The sequence below is a fragment of the Microtus oregoni genome, unplaced genomic scaffold, assembly GCF_018167655.1.
Source record: "Microtus oregoni isolate MIOR12 unplaced genomic scaffold, Mior012 000042F_ref0000377, whole genome shotgun sequence".
Taxonomy (NCBI): Eukaryota; Metazoa; Chordata; class Mammalia; order Rodentia; family Cricetidae; genus Microtus; species Microtus oregoni.
Window position 1 is genome coordinate 7,999,982 of NW_024543209.1, and position 14,265 is coordinate 8,014,246.

The window sequence follows — 14,265 nt, forward strand, 5'->3', positions numbered from 1 at the left end:
TGTGGCAGAGAGTGTGACCTATTTCTCCAAACAGTAATGCCTCAGGCATTGCAGACAGGTGTACTGGAGTTCACGTTTTAATTACATTTTGAAGAAAATAACTTAAAATACACAAAAAAAATCAGGCATATTGAGAAGTCAGATTGTTAAAGGAAATTCATGTTGGCAATGATCATCATATAGTGCTGTAATATTTTTAATGTTAGAAAGTATTAGCTCCCTCTTAAAAAAACTCGTATCACAAAAACACTACAAAAATTTTATATATATATATATATATATATATATATATATATATATATATCCTTTTCTTGGGTTCTTTAGGTAGTGGTTCCATGGTTGCTTTCCATATTTCTTGCCCAATGGGAGCCAGTATCTTTCATTTGACATCATTCAACTTGACTGTCAATACGCACATCTAAAATGGATAATACAGAATAGGTTTTTTCATTTTGTTAACCAATGTCAATTTTAAAATAACATTAAAATTATTTTACATAGTTTTTCTTTCTTTTGGAAATTCACCTCACTTACTGTCAGGATCATTAGCTTTCTGAGGAGAACCTGAAAATTGGAGACTCAGAAACACAAATCAAAGGATAAAAGAATCTTGTATGCCAAAGAATAAAGTCATGTTTATATATGTGCTGTATTGCATAACTAATTATATCACCAAAAAATTATATAACCATGAGTTTTCTATTTATTTATTTTTATTTACATATACAATCGCAAAGTGTCTTTTCCTTGTTTCTGTAAACTGGCTTTATAGAGCTGTAAAATGTGCTGAAAACTAATAAAGGTTTGTAAATTGACTCATTAACAACACATCATGGAACTTTACATTGGAAATGCCACCCAAAATGGCAAGAAAAAAATTAAATACGACTAAAATGCAATTAATCTTTGCACAGCTTTCCATATTCCAATGTGCCATTTTGTTCTCTGTCAAAACATTTGTTAACTGTCCTGCAGATCCAAGCTTTGATGTTTACATAATTACTCTTTCACACAGAATAAAAGAGAAATAAAAAGAAGACAGACATTTTCTGGGCAAAGGGAACAGAAGCCAGCAGAAACAGGACTGTGATTCCTAATTAATTCAAAGTTAATTGCATTGTTGATAATCCTGCACTTACAAATCTTCATATAGCAACTGTTTACAACAGCGAGTTAACAATAATTTAACTGCATTAAATCACCATGGAAACAGAAAAATGTACCTTACATTGGACAAGCAGAAGAGAACGGTCAAGAGTAGTTCTCGTTTAATAAGCCAACCAGCAAATCTTTCAGATGGCTGGACCAGAATGTCAAAGCCGAACACAACAGTGGAAGCATTCCAAGATGGAGTCAGGCTGGCTGGGGATGCAGTCTGTGATGCCTATGCAAAATCTTGGGTTCAATTCACAGAAAATGTAGATATACGGTCTCACAGGCTACATAACCAGCCCTGTGATGAATTCAAGGTCACTGAAAAATACAACAGAGTCATAGATGTATTAAGAAATTAAAGTTAAAAAATGAATGCTACTATATTAGTAAGAATCAAGTTAGAGGGAGTTAAGCAACACTGTGAGTTGCCTTTGTTTGTTTGTTTGTTTGAATGGGGTCTAACTGTAAAGTCTAGCTTCCCTTAAACTTGTTTTGTAAACTAGGCTGACCTTGAATCTACAGAGTTCTGCTTGCTTCTGCCCCAGGAGTGCTGAGATTAAAGGTGTGTGCACCACAAGCAGGGAAATGCTTGCTACAACATGAGTCAACATGATGAAATAAAAGAAACTTGGGACTTAGATCTTCTTTTGAATTATATTTTTTTTATTTTTGCTTGTTTAGTCTATTTCAGCAAAGAAGTAAGTCTTCCCTGTTGAATAAATGACATGCTAATCTCGAGATACTTAATTGAGAACAATTATCTATAGTCCAAACTGCCAAATTAAGATCAAAATATTTCATATGCATAAACTAGTATTCTTTGACCTTTATTTATGTATTTATTTATTTATTTGACCACTGAAGTAAAATGCTTCTAATTCTCCAATTGGATATTCAAAAGGCCTTTCTGTACTATGGCTACATATATTTCTCTTGATAATTTCATACATGAGTATTATATTTATATCATTTTACCCCTTTCTTCTCCCTCCAATTCTTTCTGAGCACACCCTCAAAATCATTGCCTCTTCATTATAATTACTCCATTCATGTGTGTTCATGCATTTATACACACTATACATACACAGACACACACAGACACACACACATTTTATCACTCTCTAGAGTGAGAGAGAGATATGCTCATATGTACATGTGCTTAAGACTGATTACTTGGGATTGGATGAACTAAGGGGCTCATCTCTGAAAGAGACCAATCTCTCTCTCTTTCTCTCTCTCTCTCTCTCTCTCTCTATCATCATCATCATCATCATCATCATCATCATCATCATCCCTTAATGACCTGTAACTCTTCATTTAGGAGAAGAGCTTTATGAGACATCCCCTACCCACACTGGTATCTCAACTGCTGTTGTCATTGTGCTGGTCTTTGTTAGGCAGCCATATTGATGCGATATCATGGGTTTAGCTTCCCTGACATATATAGAAGATACTATCTTGTAGCAGACACCTTCATTCTCTGGCTCTTCCAATCTTTATGTCCCCTTCTTCCATAATGTTCCCTGAGCCTTAAGCACCAGGGTGTAGATGCATCCATGATGCACCCTACAGTCAGAAGCTCATTTTTATAGCAGATGGAGACCATCTCAGAAATCTACAAGGGGTCCAAATGCAGAGGACAGCTGGCCAAATAGCTTGAATGTCCAATATAGACTACAGTTATTTTCCAAACTTCTCCTGGGCTAGTATATTGACACTGATCCAGGAGGGAGCCTGGTATAGCCTAGGGGTTACTAACACACCTCTGTTGAAACCAGTTCTGGGTATATGAGCAGAGCCCAAACTATACAAAGGCAAAGAACAGACAGGCTATTCATTCAGAGCTTCAATTTTACTCTGAGTTCTGAAAAATAAAACATAAAATAAATGCAAGTAGATTAAGGCTAGTGTACACATTTACTTTTCTCTGCTATTGGGGATATTTAATGGAAGATGTTCTAAAACAGCGACTTAGTTAATGTCCCAAATAATGTCCCAAACTGTAGATGTTACCTACCAGTGTTAAGGAATTTATCGGACATGAGGAGGGTGGGGGTGGAATGGAGTGGAAGCAGTATTCTAAAATATGATGGAAGAAGAGTGAATCCAAATTCAATTTTCTTTAGGGAAATTCCTAATATTTCCCTAATTTGGGTGTTCAATCACAATAAATGGCTATTTTTTTTTTAATTTTCTGCATCATGCATTAGTCAGTAGGTTTATAGGAAGTAATAACAAAAATACCAAGATTGTATTGTTTTGAGTTAGAATGTGTAGCTGAAGAATTTTTTTCAAAATAATTCCTGGAAATGTAATCATCAAATAATTTCTGAACAATGCAACAAATGGGCTGAATAAATAGGCGATGATAAGAGAACCACTACTGGTTCAATTCTTTGGAAGAAAAAATATTTAAAAATGTGAACCCAGACAAGAAATCCTCTTTTTTTTTAGGTTACACAACGACTCTTGGATATTAGATGCATTTCAGAGAATCCACAGTGAGGAAGCCAAGTTCTTTATACCGTATGACTTGGAAATTTCCAATCAGGAGCTGAGCCACATCGTGAAAAAGTCTGAGCAGTGGAGAGGGCTCAATGGAGAGAGAAGGAAGGTGAGTTGGTGTGAAGTGGACCCGATTATGTTAGAGAACCCCTCTGTCTCCACATCAGAAAGCTCTGCCTTTCCAATCCTGCTGGTCTGGAAGTGGCTCACTATCTTGTTTGACATCACATTCTGGATTTTGTGTATTTGATTTTATATTCTTTTCTGTTTGTCAAAGTGAGGTGGTTCTTAGTTTAGAAGTTATTCTTTTTACATACACTCACATACAGACACACTACAGGTAGGTGTGTGTGTGTGTGTGTGTGTGTGTGTGTGTGTGTGTGTGTGTAAAATCTGTATAACAGCTGTGAGGTGCACAAAGGAAGCTGGGGATAGGGCATTTGTTCATGAGGGACTGGCTTCAGTAGAGCTTTGAGAAGGCAAGAGGAAGGAAATGATGCATCCTCCTGTAGTCTTTGATGCCTTTGAGAGTGGGTCCCTAGAGTCTCTTCTTGTCTCTACAGACAATATTTTTTTTTTAATCTGTTAGCAGCACTGGACATTTGTTTCATTGGCCTCATCTATCTCCATGTTGTCAGAGTTTGTCTACCTGTTTTTCCTGCTTCTTACTAGATCTACACAGTCCTTTGATGAACTCCTTTCAAAGTTTTGCCTGCCCTATTAAGGCTCTCAAATATACACATTAGGCTACACCTCCCATTTGAGTCCCCAGATATATAGCCCCGTAGTTTATTTTGATCTTTTCAGATGGACAGCCCAAAGATAAATTAACTCCTGTGGTTCAACCCGACTCAATTTCAGACATGTTTAATTTAAAGTGCCCTCCACCTGTGTCAGGATCCCAAAGGAATTATACTCCTGTGGTGTTTATATGTAATATTTTCATCTATCCTGAACTGCAAAGGACCAGAGTTTTCCCAAATCTGCTTTTACCTTGTTGATTTTTATCTGATCAAATCCTATTGAACTTGCTGAGATTTCTTCTTTAATCTATTTTCCTTTGCAACAGAGACACAGGACCATAGTGCCCACTGTGACAGAGCTGTTGGACCTGGAGAAGTGCGATGTCCATTTGTAATTTCACCCTGCTGTTGCCCCATTTTCACACCGTGAATCCCTTCTCTGCTCTGGTTACGATGACTTTTCTAACGTGGAAATGTCATCCTGCCTTTCTTCCCATCGGCTGCCTCTCACCTACTTTTTGAGTCACATCTCCTGCATTTTTATCCCTCTCACCCCTTCCCAATAAGCACACATTTTTTAAACAAGATGATTAATTCATAAAAATATAAATACTTTTATCAACCTTTTATGCGTGTTCAAGATCATGTACACTCCTGTTTAAGGGATATGATGAGTCTTTCTCCAAGTCTTTTTTTAAATTAAACTTTCTTTTTATCTATTTTTTGCTATTTTACTTCATACATCTCAATGTCATTCATTTCTTGTCCCTTTGTATCTGCCCTTTGAACCAGCAACCTTCCTTGCCCTCTCCCCATAAAATGAATTTTAAGAAAAAATAAAGGACATTTTTATTATGGAAGCTCTAGTACAACACAGGTAGTCATGCAGTAAATCCTTTTATTCATATATCCTTTTTTAAAAAATATTTATTTATTTATTTATTATGCATACAATATTCTGTCTGGGTGCAAGCCTGAAGAGGGCACCAGACCTCATTACAGATGGTTGTCAGCCACCATGTGGTTGCTGGGAATTGAACTCAGGACCTTTGGAAGAGCAGGCAATGCTCTTAACCGCTGAGCCATCTCTCCAGCCCCCTTAACTCTTGTTTTAATGGATATTTATGGAGCTCTACATTTTTCTCTGTTCCCTTCCCTGCCTCTCCCCTCCCCTTCAACCCTCTCCCAAGGTCCCCATGCTCCCAATTTACTCAGGAGATCTATCTTTTTCTACTTCCCATGTAGATTAGATCTATGAAAGTCTCTCTTTGTGTCTTCACTGTTGTCTAAGGTCTCTGGGATTGTGGTTTGCAGGCTGGTTTTCTTTGCTTTGTGTTTAAAAACCAGCTATGAGTGAGTACATGTGATAATTGTCTTTCTGTGTCTGGGTTACCTCACTCAAAATTTCTTTATGTGCAAGTGTACATTGCAAACAGTCATTGTTCTGGTTCAAGGCCTTTGGATTCTGCTACATTATTGACACTGGGCCCTCATTGGGACTCATGTTGGATATCCTGTTGTTACCTTGTGTCACAGAGATCTTGCAGCTTTGGATGTGTAGGACTGGTTCCCTCACATGCTCCAGAAGATCATAGATGAGGTGGATGTTGGGGTGGGCCAACTCATAACCCTGGTTCTGGACCTGGGTAGGTGCAGGCTTAGTCAGCTCACCAGCTCCCCTCTGTCTTCACCGCCAGGGTGAGCTCTCCATTACCCCAGCTGTTTCACCCCTTGGAGCAATGAGCAATGGGTGGGGATAGTTCTCTGCTTTTACAAGACTTAATCCAAGGGTCTTCTCTGCAGATTTGATCCAGACAGAACTGTTTCCTTTTGATCAAGACTTCCTGTCTTACCTGACTCTCCAGTGTTTCTGATAACCTGAGGATGCTCACGGTTCCTCTTTCTTTGAAACTAAGCTCTCCATGTAGAATTAGAGTGGTTTCTCCCTCTTTTTATATCACTTGTGTCTTTTGCTACATTTTTACCAGATAAACTTTGATATATGCAGGAACCATTGGCATGTTAGTTATAGGTTTGTTTGTTTTTTGGTGTGATAAATATCATGGCCAAAGGCAATGCAAGTGTTTATTTTGGTTTATGGTTCCAGAAGGCTAAGTGTCCATGACATTGAACAGACACTGGGGCGGGAAAAGTAATCTGAGTGATCACATCCCAGTCACACACAGAAAACTGAGAGTGAACTGAAAGCTGGGAAGCCTATAAACCCTAAGCCCTCAATGACCACACATAGTGATGCACTTGCTCCAGCAGGCCTCCACCTCCTACAGATTCCATAACCACCCCAAAGAGCACCACGAACTGGGGCCTGAGTGTTCAAACGCATGATTCTATGGTAGGCAGTTTTCATTCATCTCACCCTTGTCGGAGAGTTGGACATACTTAGTTTGCCCGTGGCATGGAATGGGCATATATAATGAACTTTCTCCTGCTGCCTCCTTAACATTTAAACTTTCGCTTAAGAAACAGCAGGTGATTTTACTTCACTCAGTGTGTCTTTACTTCTGCTTTGTATTTAACTTGTAGTGGAGCTGGCTTTTCCCAGATTGCTGTCGTTGAGCTGAAGAAAAAAATTGAGTTCTCCAGTGTATTCATCCTGGGTTCTCATGGACTTATAAAACACGTGTAAAGGTCCAGCAGAGCTGAAATTAATTATGCAAGAACACTTCCTCTCTGCGATAATTTCATAGTGCCTAGGGTATATATAAAGAGTACTTTATTTCATTATTAAGTTTCACAACATGGAAGTTTAGAAACTTGGAAGCTATCCAAAGTTGAGTACCACGATGTTCCAGAAAGAACAGCAGTAAGGTAATAAAAAAAAAAGACAGAGGAGAACATAATTATTGGAATGTTTATTGTCTCTGTTTAGCAAAGGGGAAGATAGGACTGATGCTTCAACTCTAGAAGTAGTATTGAAAGAGTCTGTGAAATTATTAATATTTATGTTGTCTCCTGTATAATAACTTAACAGATCCATGTTGGGGAGAGTTGAACTTAGCAGAAGACTTTAAACTTTGAGTGTCAGTAATTTTCGTGTTCACATTCAAATAGAGCAGAGAAAAAAAAAACCCAAGTAGATTAAATGTAATTAAAGTAAACAATTTAACCAAAATGATGGTAGAGTAGATTTTGACTTAGATGCAATTGGGCCATATGGCTACATAAATATCTATTATTATACCAGATATTGATTGACTCATCCTCCATCAGAGGTAAGAACTGTGAACATATTTCATAAATCGTTTGAAATCCCACACAATACCTGTTACTCTATGTTGAGAACATTATGTTTATTAAGAATACACAGACACTCTGAAGAAATGGCTCAGTGAATAGAGGTGCTTGCTGCCAAGTCTAATGACCTGTGTTTGATTCCTGATACCCGTATGGTGAAAGCAGAGACCCGACTCCCACAAGCTGTTCTCTGCCCTACACATGCATGCTGTGGCACAGGTATGTACACACATGCATGCTGTGGCACACGTATGTACACACATGCATGCTGTGGCACACGTATGTAGACACATGCATGAATATGTGCATTCATACACGTGAATAAAATGTAGTTTTTAGAGATTAAAAAATGTAGGCCAGGAGAGATGGATCAGTGGGATGTAATGTTCTTCCTGAAGTCCCAAGTGTGATTCTCCACACCCATGTCCAGTGGCTCACAACTTCTTGTAACTCCAACTCCAGGGATATCTGACAGCTCTGCTACTGAAGGCACCTGTGCTCACATCACGTACCTACAGAGGCATAAACAAACGCATGGTTGAAAATAACAAAATAAACTCTAAATCCTTTTAAAATAAATCCATACACTTACTTTTGACCTCTTTGTTATATCTCTTGGTCCCTGGATACTTGTGTTGTGAAACCTTACAATTCACTTTTCATGTTATCCATCTTACATTGTCTTATGTTTGCTTATTTAATCAGTTTCAGCAAGGAAGCAAGCCTGCCCTGTGAAACAACTGACATGCTAATCTCAAGATACAATGCCAGTTGAGTTGAGAACAATTATCTGTATTCTGAAATACCAAATTAAGTGTTGAGGAGGTATTTTCATATAAAATATTTCAAATGTGTAAATTAGGATTCCTTTTGGCATTTATTTATCTACTTATATGTAGTAATAAGGGCGGCAGGGCTGCGTCCCCAGCACCCCAGCCGCCTAAATGGCTAGCTTATGCCCGAAATAACAACACACAAACTGTATTTATTTAAGCACTGCTTGGCCCATTCTCCTCTAGGCTAATTCTCACATATTAATTTAGCCCATTTCTAATCATCTGTATGTAGCACCCCAAGGTGCGCTTACCGGGGAGATTCTAGCCTATGTCCATCCTGGGTCGGAGCTTCATCCCGGGAGCGGGGCATGGCGTCTCTCTCAGGCGTGTGCTCCCGAGAGGAGAGCTGTCGAGACTGAGCTCACTTCCTCTTCCTCCCAGCGTCCTGTTCTGTTTACTCCTCCCACTTATCCTCTAACCAATAAAATGGGCCAAGGCAGTTCCTTTATTAGCCAATGACCTTCCTCCATCATTTCCCCTTTTTCGGTTTAAACAAAAAAAAAGGCTTTAACTTTAACATAGCAAAATTACATATAACAAAACAGTTATCAAGTAAAAGATACAATAATCTTTATCATAACTAAGGAAAACTATAACTATAACTAACTATTCTTAACTCCATCAAAGACTCCAGAAAGATAGAATACTACCTAAGCAAACAGGAAAAAAGCAACTTTTAAAACTCTAGAAATGACAGAGACATCCCGCTGCCTGGACAGTCACCCAAAGTTCCTCTGTACGATTGGGGCATCCATCTTCAGCCTTCAGGCACATGGTATCCAGCAGACATTTCCATAAAGCAGAAAAATTCAAAGTCAGTTCAGTCACTATCTGTTGTGTCCTGCAGAATGTCTCGCAGACTCTTTCAAGAATCAGGAACCCCGAAAGATCATCTCACCTTAGGCAAGTTCAGTAGTCCTCTCTCTGCGGGTTCTCTGTGTGCAGTTTATGCAATAGTCCAGGCAAGAGCAGTTTCTTGCCCAAATGGCTATCAAAATCCATAAGGTGCCTCTTCGATGCCCATCTTCCTCTTGAAGTACATTGGTGCTGCCAGGAGCAGAGTGTCTCATTGTCATGAAAAGTCCTAAGTTATTAAAATATTTAAATGTCCTATTCTGTAATCTTTGAAAGACATGAAGAATGTCTATCTAAAATATATCTCTATATATCTAGAAAATCTAACTAACATGACTACAAGCTTTACTATTATCGATGATTATCCATTAACAACCTATATTTCTTAATTATACAGTACATATTTAAATGAACTACACAATCACAATACCTTAATCAAAATCAGAAACACTTATACATATAACAAAATTGACCTTAAATCTCTATCAATAAAGCAAAATCTATACTAGTGTAAATTATTCATATCTATATCATATCCCCCTTTAAATGTAAAAGAACGTTTATAAACCATATTTGGGAATATGGGCGCAGTTTTTTCTCTCCAAACTGCTTCCTGCTGAATGGGGGTGTCGTTAATTAGGTCTTTCATGGTATAACCTGTGTGTTAGTTTCATCTCAGTTGGCAGTTGAGCGAAGCAATTTTCTGAAGATGTTCACAACAACCCTTCAGGAGGGCGTGGTCCAACATACCAAATCAGAATAGAAGAAATGAACAGCGTCTCATCCTCTGTGAAAACAAAATAAGAAACTCCTTTCCAAAGTATCATATCCTTAGATCCAAATTCAAAATATCTATGTTGGATTAGTTCAGCAGCATTTATAAATAAATATCTTTTAGCAGCTGATGCTCCTTCCTCAGCATTCAAATAATTCAAAGAGAGCATAATAGCATACAGTATCAAAATTCTCTGTGTATTTTCCATCTTTGAGCAGCTTTGTTTTAACCTCTATTTTGTTTATTTTTACTTTTAACTCTTTGCTTTTTCAGACAGGTTCTTTGTATCTTTGACCTAAAGTAACTCTGTAGACCAGGCTGTCTTTGAACTCTCAGAGATCCGCCTGTCTCTGCCTCCCAGGCATTCGGGATTAAAGGTGTACACTACTACACCTTGAACTCACAGAGATCTGTTTGTCTCTGCCTTCTAGGCACTGGGATTAAAGGCATGTGCTACCACACACAACTCTCTTCCTTTTTTTTTGTTTTTTTACTTTAAGAACTTCAACTTTTAGTCTGCATATATTTTTAACACACTTTAAACCATTTAGAAATTTTCTCTGTCTTTAAATCTCTCTTTACTGTATATCTCTCTTTTTCTGACCACATGAATCTTTTATTTACCAAGCAATCTTAGTAGTACTAAAGGCATGGCTTTGCCAGCTAGATCCAGTCCTTTCCTTAGCTTTCCAGCCTCATGGCAGATATACAGGCTGTAGTCATGTTTACTGCCACAACTGTATGGCATTTCAAGGTCCCTGCCAGCAAGTGAGCTACAACAGACAACACTCAAGTCCTCTCTCGGTAGCCGGCCCTCCTGCCTCAAACAGTCAGAGTTTGCCCTTGGCAGGATGGCCCAGAAAGCCGGCATTTTTAAACGGCACAGCTTTTTTCCTGTTATGGCTGAAAACTGAAAAGCATGCATTCAGCTTTTCGTCAACACCGTTTAAGTGTTTCGTGGCAGGACCTCTTAATGAGCTGCAGGCTTTGCAGCTAAAGCTGAGTCAGGAAGCTTCTCTTAGAAGAAAGCGCATGCTTGCCTCTAACAAGCAGAGCAGACCCGAGAACACAGCGAGTCTAGTTGCCATCAAACAAATCATAGCACTTTACTCCAAATGCTCTATTCAAAAGCTCTGTCTCCCGCAGGAGCCAGACAGAGATCGCAATGGCGGCACAGCCCCAGGAAGTTGCGCTTTAAAATGACACAGCGTTTTTTTCTGCTACTGTTGCCGAATCAGGAAATCTCTCTACAGCACGCCACCAACAAACAGCAAAAATCTGTGTTAAACTCTCGCTCCCTTATTTTTAAGTCTTCTCAGGTTTTTTAAGTGGGTTTAGCCCCACGTTGGGCGCCAACCTGTAGTAATAAGGGCAGCAGGGCTGCGTCCCCAGCACCCCAGCCGCCCGCACGGCTAGCTTATTCCCGAAATAACAACACACAAACTGTATTAATTTAAGCACTGCTTGGCCCATTCTTCTCTAGGCTAATTCTCACATATTAATTTAGCCCATTTCTAATCATCTGTATGTAGCACCCCAAGGTGCGCTTACCGGGGAGATTCTAGCCTATGTCCATCCTGGGTCGGAGCTTCATCCTGGGAGCGGGGCATGGCGTCTCTCTCAGGCGTGTGCTCCCGAGAGGAGAGCTGTCGAGACTGAGCTCACTTCCTCTTCCTCCCAGCGTCCTGTTCTGTTTACTCCTCCCACTTATCCTCTAACCAATAAAATGGGCCAAGGCAGTTCCTTTATTAGCCAGTGACCTTCCTCCATCACTTATATAGTGTGTGCTTGCATATGTACCACAGCCTGCACATAGAGGTCAGAGCATAACTGGAGTTAATTCTCTCAGTCCACCATGTGGGCAGTGAGGGGACTCGGGGGTGTGCCTGTACCCACGGAGCCATCTGACTGCTGCCTAGAATTCTTGTGCTCTCCAATTTGATCTGTAGCTTTGTCATGTGCCATTAAGACTACAAGTCCCCTTTTTATGCGCTGGAAAAATTACACCATAAATGGACACTTTATAATATGCTTAATTTCCTTTTATTAAATTGATAGGTGCAAAAGCATAGGGCACATTGAACTATGATGAGAACTTAACATTGTTGAATTTTTATAATTTTTGCAGTTTCATCCATATAATTTTTCATTTGTGCAGTGATGGCCAAGATGATAATTTCAAAGTGTTTTAGCCATCTTTTTTTTTGATAAGGAAAGGTCACTTTCAGTCGTCAGAAAAGACATCATTCTATTAAACTAATTTGCCTACATGCAAATTTTGTCATTTTTACCTCATTAACTATTTATCATGGAATAAAAAGTATATATATTCATGAAGGGGCAGCTTGCAGCCTGATGGAGCTGGAACTAATATTTAGCAACTCTAATGACTTTTTTGCATCCTTAATTAGATAGCATAAGGTTGATATGATTAGGTCAGGATGTAGTGTTTTTCATTAAAATACATTTTAGAAGCTGTATTCATAATCTGCCCTAGCAATTAAATAATGAGCCTATGAATTTAATATTATCGACCCAATTATTATCCCATGCAAACGTATACCTTTAATAAATTTGTGCCGTAGGACCTTCATTAGCATCAGAAAGAATGATATTTCTAGGTTCGTAGATTGAATAGCTATGGTTAAACTTAGGTAATGATCTTAAATGTATCAGGAAGCAAAGCTCTGATACCTAGCCATTCAATTCCAAAGTGTTCCTTACTATTTGTTGAAGACTCATTTACATTGTAATTATTTTCTTAAAGAAAATACCACTTTAACACAGGCTGCCGAAGCTCATTAAAAAAAAAAAAGCAGGGTGTTAGGTGGAAAGGAAGGTGAGAGGCAGCTGTATGTTGTGGGTCAAAAGTGTGAGAATTTAGAGATCTACTCATGAGCAAGATAGGAGAGCATCTGTTCTAAAATGTCCGTTTCTCAACATCTGTATCAGTCACACACAGCCACAGGCATTAGATGAAGGTGTTTTTTTTTTTTTTGGTTGTTGCAGGTTTCTGCCATTGTTCAAAGATGGTTGCATGGATAAAGAAGGGTCCTGTAAGAAGGAATCACCTTCTGTTCAGGTTCATGACTACAGAGAAACACGCACACATAGCAACAAACCTAGTTCCCTCATCCACCCAATCAGGAGTTGTTACTGAACTACTATTTTCGTGAATTGGGGCAGCAAACACAGTTGGTTGGCATCCTTAGTTCATTCTTTAAGAAAGTTACTAACAAAGTTATGTACAATTAATGATGTTTTCATTAAAAGAGGTAAGAAATAGACCTTGTCCTCACTTAGTAATGAAGCGTATAAAGAAGCCAATCATTACTGTTCACAAGTAAACTTCACATATGTGTAAGCAAACTTACATAAAGGTGCTTGCACAGAGGCAAAGCTCATCTCTTGTGGAGTTTGAAGTCAAAGTGGGCAGAATGCTTTGGTTTAGGATGCTATGGTCAGCAGCACTAGATAAGATGGCAGCGAAGGTGGGGAAGTTGCTCAGTATCAAGAGTGGGAACACTAGGCTTATCTGTACAGAAGGAGGAAACAAATGGAATGTTGGAATAACAACAGGACGACAAATTTAGACACTTTTGTCCCCCAGCTGCAACAATGGGTAGTGCAGAAGTTTGAGTGTAATTGGTCCCCGTAATCTCGTAGGGAGTGGCACTTTTAGGAAGTGTGGCTTTAGGGTCGTGGGTATGGCCTTGTTGGAGGAAGCGTGTCACTGTGAACTCGGAGGTTTCCTATGCTCGGGTTAAAACCCAGTGTTTCAGTCAGTTTCCTGTTGCCTTCTGATGAAGGTGCAGCCAGAGCCATGTCTGCATGTGTTCCATCATGCTCCCAGCCATGATGATAAAAAAATGAATCTCTGAACTTATAAGCAAGCCATCCCAATTAAATGTTTTCCTTATAAGAGTTGCCATGGTCCTGGTGTCTTTCGCAGCAATAAAAGACCTATCTAAGACAGACAGAAAGGTGTAAAATATCAGACTGTGAACTCAATATTGCCTAATTGTGGGAACTGTATTTTTCTCACAGGCTGAAAGAAGCCATTGACAGCAGTACTAAGAAAATCTATCTCATGTATCTAGGGCTCTGGGCTATCTTTGCACTGAATTCTATATTGCTAACT

The 14,265-nt window shown here is 39.0% G+C and overlaps 1 protein-coding gene across 1 annotated transcript in view; it reads left to right on the forward strand.

Annotated features, from left to right (window-relative positions):
- LOC121433951 overlaps positions 1-14,265 on the forward strand; it is a 280,105-nt gene that overhangs the window by 214,524 nt on the left and 51,316 nt on the right. The window contains exon 17 of the mRNA XM_041632632.1: positions 3,610-3,769. Within this exon, the coding sequence (XP_041488566.1) occupies positions 3,610-3,769 (160 nt within the window). The remainder of the gene's footprint in view (positions 1-3,609; positions 3,770-14,265) is intronic.